This window comes from Pelobates fuscus, chromosome 3, assembly GCF_036172605.1.
Source record: "Pelobates fuscus isolate aPelFus1 chromosome 3, aPelFus1.pri, whole genome shotgun sequence".
Lineage (NCBI taxonomy): Eukaryota > Metazoa > Chordata > Amphibia > Anura > Pelobatidae > Pelobates > Pelobates fuscus.
The window spans coordinates 326196325-326218683 of record NC_086319.1 but is presented as its reverse complement, the minus strand read 5'-3'; the positions used below and the strand labels follow the sequence as shown (position 1 = coordinate 326218683).

General features: G+C 40.5%; 1 protein-coding gene across 2 annotated transcripts in view; it reads right to left on the bottom strand.

Annotated features, from left to right (window-relative positions):
* Positions 1–22135, bottom strand: part of HDGFL3 (HDGF like 3) — a 54599-nt gene extending 32464 nt beyond the window's left edge. Inside the window, exons 1-3 of one of the 2 annotated variants that reach the window (XM_063448991.1) lie at positions 21821–22135; positions 4241–4317; positions 2478–2616 (exon numbers count right to left, since the gene is read on the bottom strand). In XM_063448991.1, coding sequence (XP_063305061.1) covers positions 2478–2616; positions 4241–4317; positions 21821–21904 — 300 coding nt within the window. In that variant the 5' untranslated portion in view covers positions 21905–22135. The remainder of the gene's footprint in view (positions 1–2477; positions 2617–4240; positions 4318–21820) is intronic. The other variant, XM_063448989.1, reaches the window with a different exon arrangement.
* Between the last annotated feature and the right edge of the window lie 224 nt (positions 22136–22359).

Sequence of the window (22359 nt, the reverse complement as noted above, 5' to 3'; positions counted from 1 at the left end):
TTCAGTTCCTACAAAGAAGCAGGGAAGACTATAGAGACTATCCGTCAGTCTTCAAACACTACCTGACCCAAAGTGGGTATATATAGCTGAACGATGCTGTCAAATACTAAAGGTATGTATGGATTTCCTTTTCCCACTGCATTCATAGCTCCAGTGTCCAATCACGAGGCACTTCTGACAACGCACATTCTGCTTATTTGCTTCAGCCTGCCTGCGAGCGATCAGCCGGTGCATGGGGGTAGCCATCTTGGCGAAGGCCAGTATTTAGAAAACTGGGCAGACTAGATGGGCCGAATGGTTCTTATCTGCCGTCACATTCTATGTTTCTATGTTTCTATGGATACACATATCTATCCATGTATGGATACACATACTTTATTTATTACAAAAACAAACATCCAACTGATTCTTAGATTACTGGTATATTTTCTCCAGTTTAGTACACCCAGTATTAAAAAATGGATCTTTCTAAGTGTAAATAGCACCAGTACATGCTGATGACTGCAAATGAAAAAGCTACATGTATCAGCCATAACTGCCCTAAAGAACTGTTTATGTAGAAGAATGGATTTATAGTCCTAACCAGGAATTGTGTCAAAATAATCTCATCTAATGTAAACTATTCATGTTTCAATTCTCTACACTTCCCAGATAAAGGGATAAGACCTCAAGAGTTTTTAAAGCATCAGTTGATACAGGTGTTTCATTCACTGGGCACTCTTCTTCTAAAGTGTCTCTTGTCATTGGCTTACTAGAGAATATAATTATTACTTTATTTAGGACTATGAGACAGCTAATGTGATGATCAAAGGTAAGTCTTATACGTGGTATGTGTGCATGGTTGGTACAATTCACTGAAACGCAACTGAAACATTTTTGGAAGGTAGGAGTGGCTTGAAGCCTTGACTACTCCTGACCTGATTCTGTTCCCAAATTGATCATTTTTACCCATTTGGAGACACAGTCAACATAAAGAATTAAAGCTCCCAGATATGATAATGACCTTTACCTCCAACATGACTACTATGTATACCAAGTGTCATGTAATAAACATCTTTCCGATACATTTTCATTCACATTGCTCCGAGGAGATAAACATTGCATTAAAATTAGCCATGTTACCTATTCAAGGCTGCCATGCTGATGAAGAAGAGTTATTAATTGGACAACCAGCCTAATAATCAAACTAACAAAGTAATTGCTGTGAATGAAAGGGTTCCTGTTTTGAGTTACATGTGATGAATGTAGTTTACTACTGCACAGTACCCCAGGGAAAACATTTACAAGGTGAATAACAGAACACTGAGGATACCAGTGACTCTTCATGTCAAGCACATGTTTCAGCCCACTGTGGAGGTGTAGTACTTCCTCCCATTGATACCATAAGGATTTGCTTGGGATACAGCAAGGAAAGAAGATCTGTAACACTCAAGGCCCAGACAGTCGTGACTTCACATAAGCTATTATTAAAAGGACAGTGCTCCCTTCGTAATTGGCTCTTGTTGTGCATATTAATCAGCTTTAAAAGGTAAAGTGATTTAATGTTGTTTTCCAAACTTTGAAGGTAAGACAAGAGGCTCTTTTGGGATTCTTATCAGCGTGTGCCCACCCATACCTGGATTTGTATTAAACTTTGAAGGTTGGGCTTGACAAATTTGCAGGTAGTCCTAATGATGCAGACATGAGAAACCAGAGATCAAATGTCATCCCCTGGAGGTCCCTCAAAGTCTAGAGGGGTGTAATCAGCATGCAATGACAATTGTCCAGGAACCTGCTGACATCTGTGCAGCATCCCAGCTCACAGCAGTGGGAGAGGGTGGTCACATACTCCACAGGCTCTCGACCATGCAGCTGGAAGAGTCAGCTACAATAAAAATCTTGTTACCGCAGCAGTAAACGCAAGGGATAAATACTGTATATCTTCTGACCACCTCATTCCTGACAAAGAAGAGCCAACTAGGGAAAACTAGATCATAACCAAGTGTGTGTGTGTCTGTATGTGTCTGTATGTGTGTAAGTAAATATATGTGAGTGGACAGTTATGTATGCGAGTGAACAGTTAGTTGTGTGTGTGCATGTGAGAGTATGCAGACAAAGTATAGGTAGTTTGGTACATGTGAGAATGTTAGTCAGGTATACATAAGAGGGAGAGTATGTGAGGTGTGTGTATGGCTAAATGTGCATGTGAGTGTGTGTGGTACTAAATTACACTTTTCCAGGCTCAGTGGAAAAGTGGAAAGTCTTGTACAAAAATGTTGCTTCCAGCAGTAAAAACATGTTGGAAAAAATAACTCTGTTCTACAGTAATTGGCAAGGAGTGAAAGATTTAATTTGCCACATTTCTCTTTCTATGTTATACTTCTCTTGCATTAGTCCTGAAAAGCATTCAGATTTGAATGAAGTCTACCACTTGATATCAACAGAGGCATGCAAAGATAATGAAACATGCATTTCTATAGCAATGTCAATATAATTACCTGGTATCCAGTAAATTTGACACCAGGATTGTTTTCTATTTCCCATAAGCCTTCATTGAATCCCTTCCGCTTGTTTGATTTCCCAAACTTTTCTTTATATTCCTTATATGGAAAAAGATCCTTTGGACCTAAAAATGCACTGAAAATTAAAGATGGAAGTTTATTCACATAGTTATACTTATAAGTGTAATAAAACAGAATTAAATCAATTTCTTGACAAATATCCAATGCACTCAGTCCTTACAAACTGGAGCTCGGTTCATTCCCTTTTCCTCTTCTGTCACTTAATGATTTACTTTCCTCTGCCTGTTCATTCAATTTAGACCCTGCATAAAATAATCCCAACCCACCTATAGCTCAAGCTTACCATCTTTTAGCCAATAGAAACACAGAAACATAGAATGTGACAGCAGATGAGAACCATTCGGCCCATCTAGTCTGCCCAATATTCTAAATACTTTCATTAGTCCCTGGCCTTATCTTATAGCTAGGATAGTCTTATGCCTATCCCACGCATGCTTAAACGCCTTTACTGTGTTAACCGCTACCACTCCAGCTGGAAGGCAATTCCATGCATCCACTACCCTCTCAATAACTCACTTGCACCATTCCACCAACTTTTTGGATGATGTCAAATTTTGTGCAGTCTTCAATCACCACTAAGCTACTATTCACTTCACATCTTCCTTATCATACAACCACTCCATTTGAAATTACTTGGAGCAAAGGCTCACCCTAGAACAGGGGTAGGCAACCTTCGGCACCCCAGATGTTGAGGACTAACTTTCCCCTGATGCTCTGCCAGCAATATGTCTGTAAGAGCATTAAGGGAGATGTAGTCCATACCATTTGGAGTGTTGAAGGTTGCCTACTCCTGCCCTAGAACACTGTGTTTTTACATTCTTTATACCATTCTCTTTTTGGTCACTCTTTCCCAATTCTCTCATCTATGGCCAAATTGGAGAAATTTCCATATATTCTTCACAGTGAGAAAATAAGTTAGACTTGTTTAGTGCAGTATTCTTAGCCGCATGCATAGAATACTTGAAATGGTACTGACCCATTGTTGAAGGTGCCTACCTCAAAGAGGACCATCTTATATATCTGGTAGGAGTGCCCTCTAATTATTTCCATATTTGTGTAGGATATGACCAGATTGCACCTTTCATTTCCACCTAAAACCCTTATTCATTAGAATAAATTTCAAAAACAATAAAATTGACCCTTAGTCATTTGAATAAATTTCTAAAAACAATAAAATTGTATGTAACCCATCAGATTAGTGGAGCTAAAACATTCATACTGCTCTAAGGACGACAGCCTCTTAATGTCCATATATGGAGTGGGTGGCACATGTAAACTGATGTCCAAATAATTGAGCTCAATCTTTCCATTCAGGGCAACAAGTTATACAGAAAAAGATTTACATTAAAAAAAAAAAACAATACTTGTCCAATTAAGCCATCATGGATATAAATTAATCTTGATGGCGACAGAATGGCAATTTCTCTAAATAAATGGTGATAGACTGAAATGACTGCAAAGGACTGTCTGGCTGCATCTGTTAGCATCTTACATTACAAGATGTAAGATAACAAAAGTAAAGATATTACTGATTAATGGACATGAAACTCTGGTGATTATCTATATAATTTATTCAAGCTATTAACAACATTAGAAATTTGACCATTTCATCCATGCACTGTGTAAACTTTGATATTTATTTCAAATATGAAATCAATAAAAAAAAAAACAATACTTACGTCTCATGAGTACCAAAAAAGAAGATTGGGAACTTGTTAGCTGGGGGCTTCACGGCACCTTCTGGTAGTTCATCAATCTGTCAAGAGAGACACTAGTTCTCAGCATGGCAAAGAGATGATCAGAGCACATTATATTATAGTTACAGTCATAACTAACAAAGTAAAGTCAGAACATCATAGATATTGCTTCACCCATTATATAACTTGTACGTATAATGTCTTGGCATTCCAAATTAGCCCAAAAGAGCCAATGCTGCTTTAAGGTTGACTTGTCACTTATAAGCATCAGTGTCACCAATGAGTGAGTGTGATTAGAGAAATGAAATCGGTACACAAGAGCTATTTATTCACTAAATCCTTAATCCGCCAAATGCAATAATTAAAGTAGGACAACCTCATAGGATCACTGCGATATGCAATAGTCTTTCTAATATTAAAAGTGCCATATCATTAGGCTTTGATGAGCAGTCTATAGACAGATAACACTAAATAGGATGACAATACACAATAAAATGAAAAACTGGATCAGTCAACGCTAAAAATAATTCAAAGTTAATCAACATAGCACAACAATAATACCTGTATATATTATTTTTAAAACAGCATTTACTAGTGAGAATTTAATAATATATTTCATACAATACAACCATAGCAGTAAGTATGTTACTGGTATTTAAGCTAGGCATTAAAGGGACACTACAAGCAAACAGGGTGCAATAGTACATCTGATATTGTTGAGCAAATAGAATTCGGAACCTTACTCGCTTTCCTTTTTCCACAGTTATCAGACAGATGGGTTGTTCTTTTCTCCCATTCAAACTCTAAGTGTTGATTTAATGGAGCTGTAAACAATATGTATCACCATGTGTGCTTTATGTGTGGATTTGTTAGACGCTTCTATTAATTTGCAGGCAACCTGCTTTCTTGCTTGCTGGATTGTATTCGCGTTGAGTAGGGAGGGGACCTGTTGTAGAATCGGAAAACGTCTCCACGATGGTAAAATAAAAAACACATGTGAGCATCACCACTGAGTTATTAGGAAAATAATTTCAAAGACTTGTTTTTGTTAAAAAAGATAAATGACGGGGGGCGGGGCCTGACTGTCGAACAGATCAGACGCATCTCATCTGAGCTCCCGCGTCTGTCCCCTAAAATCCGGGGCTACTAGCGAGTATTGCACCAATCCCGACCCTACCTCGTACTTACTTTAAGCAGCAGAAGCCAGTGAACCCGGAGATACCTCACACAAGCCTGTACGACACCGGATTGCCCGGACACAGACACGGAGGCCTACTAGAACTTGAGCCGGGGTGAGACGGCCGCTCTCCCGGTTCTCCGACCAGCACCTAGCTATCCCTCCCCCCTTTGGGCCGGCAGGGGTTATCCCGGTCCTCACTGGCGGACACCACTACCGTCTGCAGACTTCTCACAGCTGCCCTGATGCAGGCATCAAACAGAGCAGACCGACCCAAGATGGCGGACACGCTGCAACCACACATGCTGGAAACTATCACGATCACACGAGACACCGTGGAGCAGGCACAGCAGCGCCTGACCGAAATCTTTGAGAGATTCTGGACCAAGCTCCTAACACACATCAGGGAGGAGGGGAGAGAGCGGAGACAGGAAAAGAGCAGGCCCCTCCAGGGCGCACCCTCCACAGTGGCAGCACATTCACCCCCAAGGGGCCCACCTGGGCTGAAGGCCAACAGGGAAACAATCCCAGTGCTTCACCCACACACACGGAGGAGCCATCGCCGCAGACGGCGACAGATTATCAAGATCCACTGCTGTCCCCCCACAGGGAAGAACTTGGTCTCCAGTGAGAGCTCCCAGGCTCGTGGACAGCGGATGCAGGCTTCCGGGATGGCCTGGGGCTTTGAGGGGGTCCTGCCCAGACACTCTTCATGCAGCTCGACCCCCCCTCACCTACCACTTAGCAAGGGCATCGGCTGACTCGAGCCTGCGTACCCCGAGCCCACAGATGGGTAGTAACAGGACTTCCTTAATGGACTGCCCTAATACCTACCGGCCTTCCCAAGTTCCCCCTCACTCTAAAATCCATCTTTTCGGACTCACCTTACTCTCTCCGCAAATATGACATGCCGAAATTTGTACCCAAAGTCAGGTAACTGGGAGTGGTAGACGGAAGTCAACACTCATGTTTATGCCTCCCAGTGACTCTGAAAGGGCACCCAACTCGCTGGACAGATTAGCAACTACCCTCATGACCATCTACGGGTACCAGGTAATAAATCCAGCATACCGACTTTGGGTTTGCAGAGCCTGAAATTCATTACTATGTAGTCTGTTATCCGTTTGTTTTTCATCACATATAGCTAGGTGCAGCAATTTACAAGTGAAGCTTAGTCCAGTGGTTTTCAACTTAACTGCATATTCTGCACATGTCTAGTCCTTGCAATTCCAGTTAATGTTATCCGACTAGTCAGACAAGTGCTACGCTTAAACATGTTTACTGCTCAGATCAGCATGTACTAAAACATGTTTTCTAGTATTCATTAATTACTCTAATGCAACACTTATATGTAACCTGCTTTACTATGTATACTTATTTACTATAGTTTACTCAAGTATTACTAGCCTGTTATCTCTAACAAATATAAAATGTGCTATTTTCTCTGCCATGCCATTGATTATTATAGAATTGCTCGCATCTGTGTCGTGGCACTGCAAGCTTGTCTGTTATCTTATGCACAAGAAAAAAAAAAGAATAAAAAAAAAGATAAATGACAACTATTTACATATAAAATAGTGTTTACATTGCTGCATAGGGAATAATATGTATGATGTGGAGTAGTAATGTTTGTTTATGTATTTATATTTTTTTATAAAATATTTTACCAGGAAGGATACATTGAGATTTCTCTCGTTTTCAAGTATGTCCTGGGTCTACAAAACATTGCATTGATACAATAGGGCACAATAAAATACAAAAACAATATTAATACACAATATATACAAAATGTAACATAGAACAGGTAGGACATATATAATCAACCATGACAGGTGCATTCTGTTTTGAGGTATGTAGAGAGGGATCTCTTAAAGAACTTTAGGCTTGGGGAAGATTAAAGTGTGTGGGAGATCGTTCCATAATTGCGGCGCTCTGTAGGAAAAGGAGGATCGGGCTGCTTTCTTTTTGTATTGAGGTAGACTAAATAAAGTGTTTGTACTGGATCGGAGGTTATAGGAGGTGGGAGCAGCTGGGGAGAGCATACTGCTCAGGTAGGGTAGGAACTTCCCAGAAAAGCTCTTAAACACAACGCTGGAAAGATGAAAGGTGCGTCTGGATTCCAGCGACAGACAGTTTAGTTATTTTAGCATGTTACAATGGTGGGTCATGTAATTACATTGTAGCACAAATCGGCAGAACGAGTTATACAATGTATTAGGTTTATTAAGGTGGGTTTGCGGTGCAGGTGCATATACTACATCCCCATAATCAATGATTGGCATCAGCATTTGCTGTACAATCTTTTCCTTTACTGTAAGGCTTAGGCAGGATTTGTTTCTGTACAGGGCACCTAGTTTTGGATAAAGTTTAGATGCAAGTATTTGAAAGAGTGGACTGCGGTCAGTGTGCTATTTGATTTTGTTTTGATGGATAGATGGGAATTGTGTAATTTGTGTAATTTAGGTACTATTCCTAAAATCATTGTGACAGTTGTGTCAGTGTTTAGGAAGAGTTTGTGATCCACTTTTCTACCTTTGTGAACTGGTCCTGGAGCACAGCCTCAAGCTGCGGTAGAACTTTATGCTAAAACATTAATCTAAATATAACTGTGTTTGGCTCCACATGGCTACATGACACCGACTCATTAGCAGAGAGACAGTGCTGGCCGTGACATGTAAATAAAATAGTCATGTACACATTTTGTTTCCAGGAAAAGCAGAATTAGGAGGGTAAATCAAATGATCTATTAAGTGAATGACTCATATTTGTTTTGGCCCAAATATATCCTAGTGAAAATTAAAGGGACTCTATAGTCACCAGAACAACTACAACTTAACTTATTTGTTATGGTGAGGATAATCAGTCCTTTCAGGCATTTTCACGCAAACACTGTCTTTTCAGAGAAAAGGCGGTGTTTACATTGCCCCCTAGGGACACCTCGGATGGCCACTAGAGGTGCTTCCTGGGGCAGTGTTGCACAGTGAGCTGCATTACCGTTCAGCGTCTCCATGCAGCTGAATTTTCCTCATAGAGATGCATTGATTCAAGGCATCTCTAGGAGGAGGCGCTGATTAGCCAAAACGACATTTGGCCCCATCTCCTTGTAATTCCAGCCAATCTAATGCTTTACCATAGGAAGATAAATTCTGATGATGTCACTAAGGAGGCGGATCAAGGCGGGGCTAGCAGACCCACACGGCGCTGGAAATAAGGTATATTTAAGGGCAAGACACCTAAATGGTGATTTTAACACAATAGGGTCAGGAATACATATTTGTTTTCCTGACCCTATAGTGTTCCTTTACCTATAGTTCTGGCAAAACATAAATAACAACAAAAAGTAAAGTTAATACAGTAACTGGCATATAAGTCCCATAACATCTAACAAAATACTGAGTTGATAAAAAAGAGAAATTTCATAGCTCAAAATTTAGCAAAAATCGCTAAAAATGAAGTAGTAATCAAACCACTGATGTGGACAAGCTCTACGTACACAGCATCAGGGAGCTGTTATGCTTAGCATTTCTGCTAAATTGTGTCTAATTTGGTTGTGGTAACCTAAGGTGCCCTGTTTCTACATTGCCTTGGTGGTGGCAGCTTTTATTGGTGTGGGTGTTTTGGAGTTTTTTTATCCTTATTTTCAGTGTAGTGCAGACAAAAAGTTATTTTTAACCCTTTCTCCCATTGAAACAAGTCGCGTGCCTGTCTGGGAATGCTAGGCTTTGGACACAGACTACTGATCTAAAATATTTTACTCATGACAGCAGAAACAGAACAGAAATTTTGGTTCCTTAGTAAACCACTGCCCCTCCCAAGTTATTATTTTGCAGACATGTATAAATACATCCACACAAATACAAAGTACAGAGACAAACACAAGTCAAAACACACACACATGTATACACCAATACAGATTTCCAAACATAATTTCAAGCAGATAAGCCCACTCCCAGATATACATAAACACACAAACACACACACTCCCTAACATATACAGACTTTGTAATCTATCCTTGTTTCTAGCCACTCTTATGCTAGTCTACCTTTTGGTTGTAAAACATGGCTTCCTTGGTGTCTAGTGGGGCTCCCATGAGGCTTCTTATGTGCTGGGGGAAAGTGATAGTATATTATTACATCCTCGCTGCAGTGCCGCACAATACATGGGGAACCAGCAGGTACACACAGGTACAGGTACTGTAATCTCCCTTTGTCATGATTGCTTGATGATGTCAGCCAAGAAAGCGAAGCCAGCGCCAGCGGACCCGTGTGGCACTGGAATAAAGGTGAGTAAAATAACTTTTTAAGGGGAATAAAGGGGGAGACAACTATCTAAATAGTTAGTTTAACACTAAAGGGTCAGGAATATATGTTTGTGTTACTGACCCTATAGTGTTCCTAAAAGTAATACGGTTAAGTTTGTATAGTATGTGTTCGTTATTAAAAATACCGAATTGGTGGTTTTAAAATACCGAATTTGTGGTTGTAATGGTTTATATGCATGTTGATTTTAAATTCCCAAATGACTTGTTTCGTTCTATGTGTACACTTGAAAACATTTTTTTAAAAAATAAAGAACGATTCGTTCTGGACTTTTTTGTTTAGCTCAAAGTACCAATAAAGTTTTATGCTTTCCAGCGTGGTTTAATGCATGCGTCCGTACACTGGTCGGGCCTTATGGCGTATGACGTCATGTCGGGATGTTTCGGCGCATGTGTGGCAGCCAGCAAGAGGCGTATTTAAAAGCTGAAGAACACAGGGAACAGCAAGCTCCTGAGGACGTCTCCTGAGATGAAACGCGTCGAGCAGAAGAAAGGCGGGGTGAATAAGTGGAGATCCAGTAGCAGCAGTGGGGTACCGAGTTTGGGCCCAAAGAACACCTTTTATGGTGGACTGAGCTGCAGCTAAAGGACTTTGTGGAACTGTGCCTTTGGCACCATGCATTTTTGCAAATTAATGTAATTATTATGTGCCACTTCTCTATGTGAGTGTGTTTGTTTGTGTTTTATATAATTTTATGTTTTAAAGGTTATACGATAATTTTTGTTTTCTTTTCTCTTTTTATGATTCCAGATGCTAATTATAAGTATACAGTTGTAATTGTGGCGCCCTGGTCCCCTTTGTTTTTTCTCTTTTTTAAAATTAAATGGGTGACTTTATTTTAGCTTCCTGTCCTTTGTTCCTTGCAGTCAGCATAAAGAAAGCATACAGAGGCACAGAGAAACTACATATTTGATATGTTTTTCAAAGTGTTCTGAAAAATGATGGTTAAATTCCACCATTATTTTGGTCATATTTATTAAAGTGATCTAAAAAGTGACGGCTTGCTTTATAGTAAATTCCACCAATTTTCCCAGACATTTCCATTTCAGAAGACTGACAAATATAGAGTCGCAGATAAAAGAGAAGTAAAACTGAACACTTTTCTTTCGTAAAAAGGAAAAATTCATAAAATGCATATATTCAATAACGGTAAGTCCAACAGATGAATAAATTGTACCAAAACTTAGATAGAAAAGTATTAGCAATATTTTGATAAATATCACAGATGTTTTTAGTTCTCTTATTCATTCGTAATGTGTGCCCTGACAGTATCTAGATCATAGACTGAACTGGATTGCGATATATACTGTTAAACCTTTAATAAAAGATTAGAAGAAAATGGCGCATCACATAAAAAAAAATTAACACAAATTAAAGATGACTTTTTTAAGTTTTCTTCAAAGGTGTAATTACCAATGTAGTGATAATTTATCTTTAAATGTTTTATTCTGTGGTGAAATTCCTCTTTTCAGAGCAGCTTTCTGAAACCCTGAACAATGTTGATTTACACTGTAAAGGCCTACCCCCGGACTATCTAAGGAGGAGGAAACATGACTGCTGGCCGGAGTAGTTAGCATTACCTTAACTTAATAAAGGCTGGAGTAGCTGACATGACAAGGGAAGCCTTACTTACCCTGTTACAGTCCTTCCATAGGACCCATGAATGGGACCCTCTTATGCCTCCTTGTTGTGTCGTGCCTAATCCTCAGCCTGTGGTACCGGTTTCTGATGTGGCTCCCCCTCGGTCTGGAAGATGGGCTTGTTGCTCCAGGCTGTCAACTAGTCCTGTGAGTCATCCAAGGGCAGGACCGGAGGCTTCTTCAAGTCCGGGACTGAGCGCTGCTGGTTTTTGGCACGAAACGTCCAATTCCGGTGTGAGAAGGAGGTCGGGAAAAAGTTCCAGGCTTCAGGGTTCCAGGTTTGGGCCTTGTCCTCAAGATGGTGGCTCGAGTTGGCAAGATGGCGCTGGATGGTCAGTGTGGTCTCGCAGCCCGTGCTCGTCTCTTCCGGATCCACAGGAAAAGACATTCATTAGTCTAAACGGGGTGCGTACATAACATCCATTCAGGAGCCTTTGCGGACGTCACAGGCCATGTTTTTGGATGAAAGTTCCGAATTGAACCGAACGGGCAGTGTTTGGGAGTCAAAGGTCTGCGAATGGAGAAGGTCGAAAAGTGTTTGGAAGACTGTGAGTACTGAATGATCACGTACGCATGGTGTTCGGGAGCATGAAAGTGCCGAACGGAGATGAATGGATGGCATTCGCATGGCGAATTCCAGTGATCTCTTCAGTGCTTTGCATCAAAGGGCCCGTTCGGGGGCTGACCAGAGAGGCAATTCGGGAGATCTTCGACATTTTGATTTGCATAGCCTTCAGGATTCGGGAGAGGATGGACAGTCTGATTGGAATTGAAATTGGCTTCAAGGTTTTGTTAATTTTGCTAGTATACTATCATGTAAGTTTTTGGAGCGGGCCCCTTCTCTGTTTGCATACTTAGACTTAATATGGGGTGCTTACAAAATCTATGGGTGTCAATGTTGGTTCAAATATGACCAAACATTTAGCCAAAAAATGGTGGTTCGGCCTAATGTGGATCTCGGTATACAGGACAGCAACTTATGGCTTTTATTGTTGACGCCATGCTGCCCGGTGACATTTCCAACACCCGCCGGCACTCCTGTCGGACGTTCGGAGGGTCACAAAAAAGGCATTTGCTGGCTCCTCAATGAGAGCCATTGCAGATGGTACAGTAGCTGCCGTTTTAAACATGAATGCTCCCATTGTGGAGGAGCCCACCTGGTGGTGCGCTGATTTAAGTGCGGGAAACCTTTACCTACATCGGCGTCCAAGGATGATGTTCCTAGGAATGAGGAAATGCTCCGTAAATGGCTCGTATGGTATCCTAAAAGTCGAGAGGCAGAAATTCTTTGGGAAGGTTTTCGTAAGGTTTTATTATCCCATTTCAAGCATCTTCAGAGGTATTTTCTCAGAATTTATCGTTGGTTCAAGGAAAGGAGTCTATATTAGCGGATAAGTTGAGAAAGGAAGTAAGCTTAGGTTGTATGCTGTCCCCTTTTCTCACCTGTAGTTTGCCAACTTGGGGGTATCCCCTCTGGGTTTGGTCCCTAAAAAAGTGGGCGCTTATAGGTTAATTCACCACCTTTCCTTCCCCGTTGGTTCGTCGGTTAATGATGGCATATCAAAGGATGATTCTCGGGTTCGATATGCATCCTTTGATAGGGCATTGGAGTTGGTTTACAATGCAGGGCAAGGGGCCCTGCTAGCAAATCCGATATCCAATCTGGTAATTGGATATCACCGTGATGAGGAATGATGGGGTTTACCTCAATCCCATTGGACTGGATATTTTTAATATGGGTTTCCAAACGGTTGTTGAAAAAGCGCTGGCTTCAAGGGGACGCAGCCTTTCCCCAGTTTAGTGTTCAGGCTGCGATGGCGGGTTTTCCTGCGCCAGCAAGTTATGAAAGGACACTGGTCGGTCAGGCTTGGGGAGTCGCAGCTTGATTTGGTGGATCACGAATGACAGGCTGAAGAGGCTCTGGTTATAAAGCTATGTTATCTGTCTGCTGGGTTAAACCAGCAGCTGACAGTGGTTGTTTGCTGGTTGTCGGAAAATAAAGCTGTGGCCATTGCCCTTACCCACTAATATTGTGTTGTGTTATTAATTGGTGGGAGGGGACAAAGGGAACATTTCAAGGAGGTATCCGCTGTCATGAGCCTAAATAATAAATACCACACTGTCCATACTTTTGTAGAGAGCATTGTAGTGCAGGTCACACACAGTAAAAAATAGGTCTTGTACCTGTCAACTTTTTTTCTCTGTTAGCAAGAAGCTGGTGGGTGGGTGTATAAGGGGGCAGACCAGTGACATGAATTGAATCACTGGCACTTCCCAAAGGGGGTGGACCCATTTGGAAAGGATCCACTAAAAAAATTGACATATAACAGGCGAGCCCACTAATGGCCAGCAGTGTTTCGGTGCTTTCTGCTGGATCCTAGTGCCCTAATCATAGGGCAAGCACTTCTAATGATGCACTTGCATTACACTTTTTGGGGACCATTTTCCTGGTGTCCCCAACAGTGGAACACCAGAAGGTAATCGGGATGGTGGGATTAGACCTGAAAATCGGGACTGACCAGCCTAAATCTGGATGGTGGGAGGAATACGTTCTGGGTGACTTAGTGGTTAACATTCTCATCCCAGAGTGTATGGATTGGGGCATAAGTGATTATGCAAAGGGAATATGGAAATAGGTAAATCATATGCCTAGTTCCTCATTTTTAGGGCCCCAGGTGACTCATGCTTGCTTGTTTAGTTGCCTGTAACAGGCATGAGTAAAAGGAATCAAGCAGCTACCTTACAATTTAAAGTGCAAGTTTTGCTTTTAAATTATTATTTTTTTTGCCTCTCTAGTTCATCTTGTCAATTCACCTTTGATTTTTAGTTATACATAAGAATTCCATTTCAGTTTCTAAGCTAATTTCTCCACAACTTAGCAATCAAAAGAACAGAAGGGCAAACTGCAGACATCACAGACAGAGGAAAACAAAAGGAAGCGCCCAGTTATTGAGATCGGGTGTATAGAAGAAAATAAATGAATTGAAATAGAGGCACATAGCGAAGAGGGGAGTATAGTCATTAGGATACAAGGGGAATAAGGGAAGGAAAACTGAAAGAGGAAAAAGAAAAACATGACAGAGCTGCTTTACCTGTGATCACAGGTACCCTCGCTCATTTTTTTATTAATTTAAAAGGACACTGTGTAACAATATAAAAAGCTATGCACTTGAAAGTTGTTTTGCCTCCATGTGCTGTATTTTTTTTGCATGTTGAAATCTTTGTAAAAGTAATTTTTTTGCAAAATTGTGCTTTATAACTCCGCCTGTTTAGCCACTCGTTCAATTCTAGCATACTGTCTTCCTTAGCCCCATATGTACACAGCTCAGACACTGACAGCGAGCTGAGCTGCAGGAAGACCAGCAGCCAGCAGTACAAAGAGAAGACACACAGGGAGACGTAGCTACTACAAGTCTGACTTCCCTGTGTGTAGTGGGCCATTAAAGCGCCGTTTAGTCGACCTGTGCAGGGAGAGATTTCTAGTTGTAACTGGCATTTCAGTTTGCAATCTCTTAAGCAGCCATAAGCAGGAGTGGGTTTAAATGCTCAGCCCAACTGCCCCTGCCAATATCGCAATTCTCAATAGGAAACCCGCTTGCGGGTCCAGCAATATTATCTGTCATCACATCAGTGCTGCTGTTTGCGGGCTCCCCATCAAGCAAAATGAAATTGGTGTTGGAGGAATCATGTACTCTTTGCCAATTTATGTTCAGTCGGCTTCCTAAAAGAAAACATGGTTTACAATTTCACATGGTTAGCTGCAGGAATGCTACTATACTAATTCAAAGGGAAAAGGGTTAAACATATATTTTTTGTTTTTTTTAATATGGTATACAGAATTATTATCTGCAAATTTAATTTAATGCTCTTTATCAGCAAAAATGCATATTATGCATTCAGAAAAGTGGTCTTAATTTGAATGTATAGTGTTCTTTTAATTTTATTTTGGGTTTAGCTCTTTTGCCCGAGGACCACTAAATGCTGCTACATAAGTCATTACATGGAATTTGTGACTTGCAATTTACAATCTGACAAAATCAAACAGACCTGGTTTTATGTGTTGGGTAGAAGTATCAGCTTTGCATAGCAGGTCAACAACTTCTTTTTTTTTTAGCAGTAAACACTTAAAGGGACACTATAGTCACCAGAACAACTACAGCTTATTGAATTTGTTCTGGTGAGTAGAATCATTACCTTCAGGCTTTTTGCTGTAAACACTGTCTTTTCAGAGAAAATGCAGTGTTTACATTACAGCCTAGTGATACCTTCACTGGCCACTCCTCAGATAGCTGTTAGAGATCCTTCCTGTGTTATGGCTGCCTAAAATGCATCCAAACATTCAGTGTCTCCTCCCTCTGCATGCAGACACAAGTGCCACCATGTCAGAAAATTAAAAAAAAAAGCATAAAATACTGATATTCACTCTACTGTAGATGGTTCTTAGGTGATGCTATCTGGGGCTACCATGTATGTGGGGTTTACTGGGGGAGAATTGTATATTTTGGGATATTTTGTTAAGGTGCCCTGTTGTCAGGAGGTTAATTAGATTAGTGTCACTCTATCTAGTTATCTCCCACACACAGAGGCGCCTAGGTTGGATCTGCATTGCTTTAGATACCGACCTCCTGTCAGGGGTCTTTGGATAAATGTGTGCACTTTAACCCCATAAAGCATTCCTGTTTGTACCCTTCATTAAGTTTCAACTGATGTTTGAGTGTGCAGCTATATCATTGAACACTCTGCCAGAAAAGATGGGAGACTTTGGCAGAGATACTCTAGTCAAGTATCGGAGCTCCTCCACAGTCATATTTGCTACCAAGAAGACTTAAAAGGTTACTCAAACCCCCCAAAGAGTGCTTTCATAAACCACTGTTTTTGGATAGAGTAACCCTTGTTGTGTTGGTACACCACCCAATTAAGAACATTTATAAAACTTACCTCTGTCCCAACTTAAGTCCAAGTTCTCCATGCAGCCAATCATCCTCCCCTGACATCACCCCCCCCCCCCCCCTCTCACTAATGGGGAGTGAAGTCAAAGAGGACAGGGCCTCAGTGCTGGAACAGAGTTTAGTTTTACCTTTACTTTGTTTTTTGTGGGGAGCATGCCACCATTGGATGCCTGTTGACGTCAGACATTCAGCATGCATAGAATTAACACTGGCTACCTGGAACTCTAGGGCTGGCTAATGACGGCCCAATGACGCTTCCAGAGATGGAGCTACACCTCCAGCAGCAGAGGAGTTACACCATGTCTGTGCAGCGTGTCATAGCGGAACCTTGCACATAGAGGCTCCAGGCACCATAACCACTTAAAATCAGTAAACTCGTCATGGTGCTGGCAGAAACCTTTCAAAGAGATTAAAGAAACCACCAATATATACTAGGTTCCACCATAAAGGAATGACAAAATAAGAGAGGTGAGATACATAAGATGGATTATTCACTAAACTACGAATTATCTAAAATTGATCAGGGAATTTGAAATTTGACAATTTGCCCAATTAAACAATTTTTCCAACTCAGTTAATTTAGACTGAAATGTGCAGTTTCCTGGACAATTCCAAACAATTCACAGTTTAGTGAATATCTCTAAATACGAAAAAACATCTTATATAATATAACTACATCGGCAGCAAAAAAATAAAAAAAATATAGAGAACGAGGTTAGAATAAGTATGAATACAGTCTTTGCCAACAAAAACATGAAAGAATCTGGCCATGACATTTTACTTAAAATGGATCTGGAATAAAGTCAAAATGGTGTTTCCTTAAAAGATGCAGCGTTTGAAAGAGAGGGCAAAGCATGAAGATCATTTTCCTGTCTACAGCCGACTGAGGCTGTTATTGTAAAAAAAACACAGCTAGCGAACAGTGTCTGATAGCATTATCTAACTATCACAAACAGCATAATCAAGAGGACACAGTATCAGCCTTGCTTTGCTTTTATACCCATCTCTCATTAGCTTCTACTTTTACTGGAGGAAACACAAACACACACACCTACATACATACACAAACAAGCACGAACAGCCCAGCTCTCAGCTCCCCACCAGACTGCTTCTCCTAGAAACCTTTTTTTTCCCCTCGTGCTACAAGATGCAATTCCCTTCGGTCTGTGATTGATTAAGCCAATGCTTCTACATGAACTGCATTACATTAGCACGCAGCACACTATATAAAATAAAGATAAAGGCTATAGCTGTGTGTAGAAAAAACAGTCAAATATTGCTGTTGTTCAGGTGAATAAGCAAGATGGCTGGAGCAGAACAGATCAGACAATACCATGTAAAGAATAATGGAAATCACACAGGCACCTGGCTGTCTGTCCGAGCAACCCTATCACAGTGTGAGCTCTGCCTGGGGAGTGGAATCAGGATCAAATAGAAACTACAGCGTGAAATCATGGTGCTGTATCTGTTTGTGTATGTGCAATAGCCGTGTTTGTGTCTGCTTAGTGGAGGTGATGGAAGGCATACACTTAAAGGCAATGTAAACAGGAATCCATCACACAAACACATTTAGGTTAAATTGCAAACGTGCAATCTAAACTGTTAATCCGACTCAACAGACAGCTTTACAGCAATTTTAATAGGTATAAAATATAGCTCAAATACACCTGTATACAGTGCTGTTTTTTATTTTATTTTAGTCAATATTCACAAACCATTCTCATTTTAGCTTTTATTTCAGTAATTTCCCAGATCCCTCTTTGAGATGTCACTAGTAAATCACAATACATAGTATCACAGAATAGTTAAGAATGAAAATGGGGGTAGTTTAGCATGTTTAACCCTTTGCTACTGAGTGACATCCACAAAATTAAATAAATGTGAACAATGATTTGATACAAAATACGGATCACTATCCATGAAATGAGGACCAAGCAGTCATTGTATTACAAGATTGCCGTTAAAGGATAAAATTACAGATTTTCAGATACATTTAGAAAATGTGCTACAGTGTGTTTGCTCTTGCATTGTATAAAAACTGGAGGAGCTAAATAATTACAGATGATTTAGTTTCGCTTCTTTTTTCTCTTGCAATATGCCTGACAAGTTTAGAATAATGTATAGAGAATGACAAATAATTTTAGAACATATAATAGAAGTGCCCTTACATATATTTCAAAAATATCCCCAGATACCTTCCTGAATACAGTACATGTCACAGCTAAAACCAGGCACCTGTATTTAATTTATATTTCAAATGGCATTGTAAGCTGCTATTTCAAGCTGCATATTTAACCTGTGGACCCAGCACACTCCATTTACCTTACTTGTTGCTTTAGCATCATACATGAAGTTTTGCAGACATTTTTAAAGAGGGAAGGGGTGGGTTAACATTATATTGACCAGAGCATTAGCTAGAATTGGGTTTTCACGCAGGATGAGTGTTAGAAAATAAGACAATTTTTTTTTCTTGTAAAGAGTTACTCCTGGAATCATAAGTACTACAACCTGCTGTAGTGGTTACGATGCTAGGAGAACCCCGGCCTGGTCCCTTACCTGCATCCATGCCGGGTTCCAAGGCTCCCTGGTGGTGCAGTGACCATAGATTGCGTGGCTGCCATCCATTTATTGGCTGAGAGTGTCAGATGACCGCTCTCAGCCAATGAATGACATTCTGTACTATGAAAGTTGCACAGAATTGACATTAGCCAGCCTGGAACTCAAAAGTCTACTCAAAAATAGTATGAATAATGCTTGTAATGCTTTATTTAATTATTAAAAATGTCATATAGACTAGAAAATAGATAACACCTTTAACAGTTGAATGGTCAGGGTTTAAAATTTGTAGTCCAATGCTGCTAACCCTGCCTTAAAAGTGACTCGCCACTGCAAGTCAGTTTTATTTTTATTCACCAAGGGTTAGTGGAAATTTTGAGCCCTGGACTATGATTATCTATATCCCTCTAGGGGTGCTACAAAGAAGGATGGCTGGGTTACCTCACAAAATTTGCTGCATCTTTCTTTCTATCACTCAAATAATCACAGTACATCTAAAACAACCCTGTCATGTTTCTGTTTTTCTTTTGTGTTTTCCTTTCCCTATTCTCATGCATCTTAATAAACATACTCTCCTCTTTCCACTTGCCTTTATTTGTAGGCAAGGCTTCCTTGATAAATGCTTTCTGCCGAAAGTTGGGGGCATTATCTTGGATAGTCCCCTTTTCTCACAACTCTTTTGTGTTTCAGTTTATCCGTGGTATGTATTTTGTAGTTGTTTTAGTATCCCATGTTTTAGTCTATCTGCCATGATATCATCTACTTTATCATTTTTTTGTTGTTGTGGTTTTCTATTATTTATTTTATGGTTTCTTATTTTTTGTGTTTTACTTTGCATTCTTTGTATTGATATATATGTTATTCACGTACATGTTCTTTCTGTAATGTACAGAGAATTAGCACTATATCGTCATTTTTGTTTTTGAAGTTGTTCATGGATACAATGTAAGTTTGGTCTATATAATAAAGTTGATTGTTTTTTTTTTTTTTACTTGTTCTGTATAAAATGTATTATGTTTCATAGTATAATGGGAAATAGGGCTGTTGACTGAGCACCCTGATTCTCTACTTATTTTTGCATAGGTATTCTGTGGTTTATTTTGTATAGTGTGCCTGCCTTGGTAATTTTTTTGTGTATTTGTTTCCCAGGAACCAACCTTAAACCAAGGATACAACACAGATACAAGACACTATGATTGGAATTCTAAATGATTCTGATTTATTACATGCAGAACTTCTAAAGTTTATCTTGTACGCTATTTTCAAATAGTGTCAGAATGTATTATTTTTAGTCTAGCATTATTAAATAAAAATTACATTAAAAAATGTTATTTTTTCTGTGTTGTTTTGAATATTCACTAAAATAATAATTTCATTTCTAGACTTTTATTTCCATACCAGAGAATGTATGATGCAAAACTGCTGAACCATTTTGAACTCTAACCTATATAATGTCATCAAATGATTTGGAAATTGCCCAAAAGACTTTAAAATAGGTATTCAAAGAGAATAAAAAGGTGTCTCTTATCCACATTGAATAGAAACATAAGGTAGCTGATATTTTTTAGTGCTGCAAATATATATATTAAATTTGGGATGTGGTATAAAACAAAAACTTAAGGCAAATATCTGAGCATCATATTTCTAAATGGGCAAAAATACTAAATGCTAGTTTTAATTAAAACTGGATTTGTTAAGCTCTTACATACATATCAACACTGAGGGTTATGGCAATGACAATATAATACAAATTATTTTAGTATTCTAAAAAACAACATTATGGCATATGTAATTTAAAGTCCTAACAAAACAACCAAATGTAAGATTTGTAACCTCCATCACTTTATAACTTATTACTAAGTGAAGTTTGCACTACTACCAGTAAACAAATATAAAACTCTATTACATGCAGGTACAGATTCCTCTGTGCACAGACTACTGCAGGGTTAGTAAAATGAACTATTTGTTTATAATACACTGGGTGAGTGGTCCCCATGTGAGCAGTGATGCTGAATGAAGATGCCATGGAGTACTGAATGAGGATGCATTGAGTGAGTGATGATAAGTAAGGGTGGCATGATGTGAGTGATGCGGAAATAAGTTGCCACTGGGTGAGTAATCATGAATAAGGATGTCATAGAGTGAGTGATGAATGATGTCATAGAGTGAGTGATGCTGAATAATACCGTGTAGTGAGTGATGCTGAGTGAGGATGCCATTCAATGAGTGTTGCTGAGTGAGGATGTTATACAGTGAGTGATGCTGAGTGAGGATGCCATTCAGTGAGTGTTGCTGAGTGAGGATGTTATACAGTGAGTGATGCTGAGTGAGGATGTTATACAGTGAGTGATGCTGAGTGAGGATGCCATTCAATGAGTGTTGCTGAGTGAGGATGTTATACAGTGAGTGATGTTGAGTGAGGATGCCATTCAGTGAGTGATGCTGAGTGAGGACACTATGTAGTGGATGATGCTAAGTGAGGATGCCATATAGTGAGTGATGCTCAGTGAGGATGTTATACAGTGAGTGATGCTGAGTGAGGGTGCCATTCAGTGAGTGATGCTGAGTGAGGATGCCATGTAGTGAGTGATGCTCAGTCAGGATGTTATACAGTGAGTGATGCCGAGTGAGGATGCCATTCGGTGAGTGATGCTGAGTGAGGATGCCATGTAGTGAGGGATGCTCTATTCAGGCCTCACTCACCTGGTGCATAATGTGTCAGAGCACTGAGTGCCTCATACCAACCCCCTTTAGTGTGAGTGTGTGCATTCAGTGAGGTCCATTTCCCTCTCCCCATGAGATCTGCCCATTAGTGGGGTACCTGCCCATCACCCCTGGGTCCATCTCTCATTTGCCTCCCCTGTGCCCCCAGCCTCCCCCTGCCTGGACCCGTTACCCCCCGAGCTGCCCACTCGCTCACCCTGGCTGGCCAGTGCGGATAGCCTTTCATCTTGGCGAACACCAGCTCTCCTGCCTTGTAGTCCCGGGGCCTGGGCCGAGCCATCTTGTCCTCTCCCAGAATCAGCCTGTGTCCTCCGCCCCCTCCGCTCTGCGGCAGCCGGGGATACAGGGGGGTGTGCTACAGCCTCCCCTCCAACACAGCTCCCTCAGACAGGAGGCCCTTCCCCTGTGTCTCCGAGCACGGGGGACCAGGTTACCCTCTCTGGCTCATTGACCTGTACAGTCAGCCCTGTCTGCGATACGAGATGGATTCTGCACAGATTTCAGTGTGGGCGGCGACGAGACACGAATTATAAACTGAGCCACCGTGTTTTGCTGTTTGCTACCTCTCGGTGGCTCACTGTTGTTTCTGTAGGTTCACGGATATGTGATGGCTTCAAAGGGAGGGAGGACAGGTTTTTTTTTTTATGTTTACCTGATGTGTTTTCATCACAGATTTAGCGTTAAAACCCAGATGCAAACGCTATTATCTATTGAAAATGTTCTTTATGTTTCACT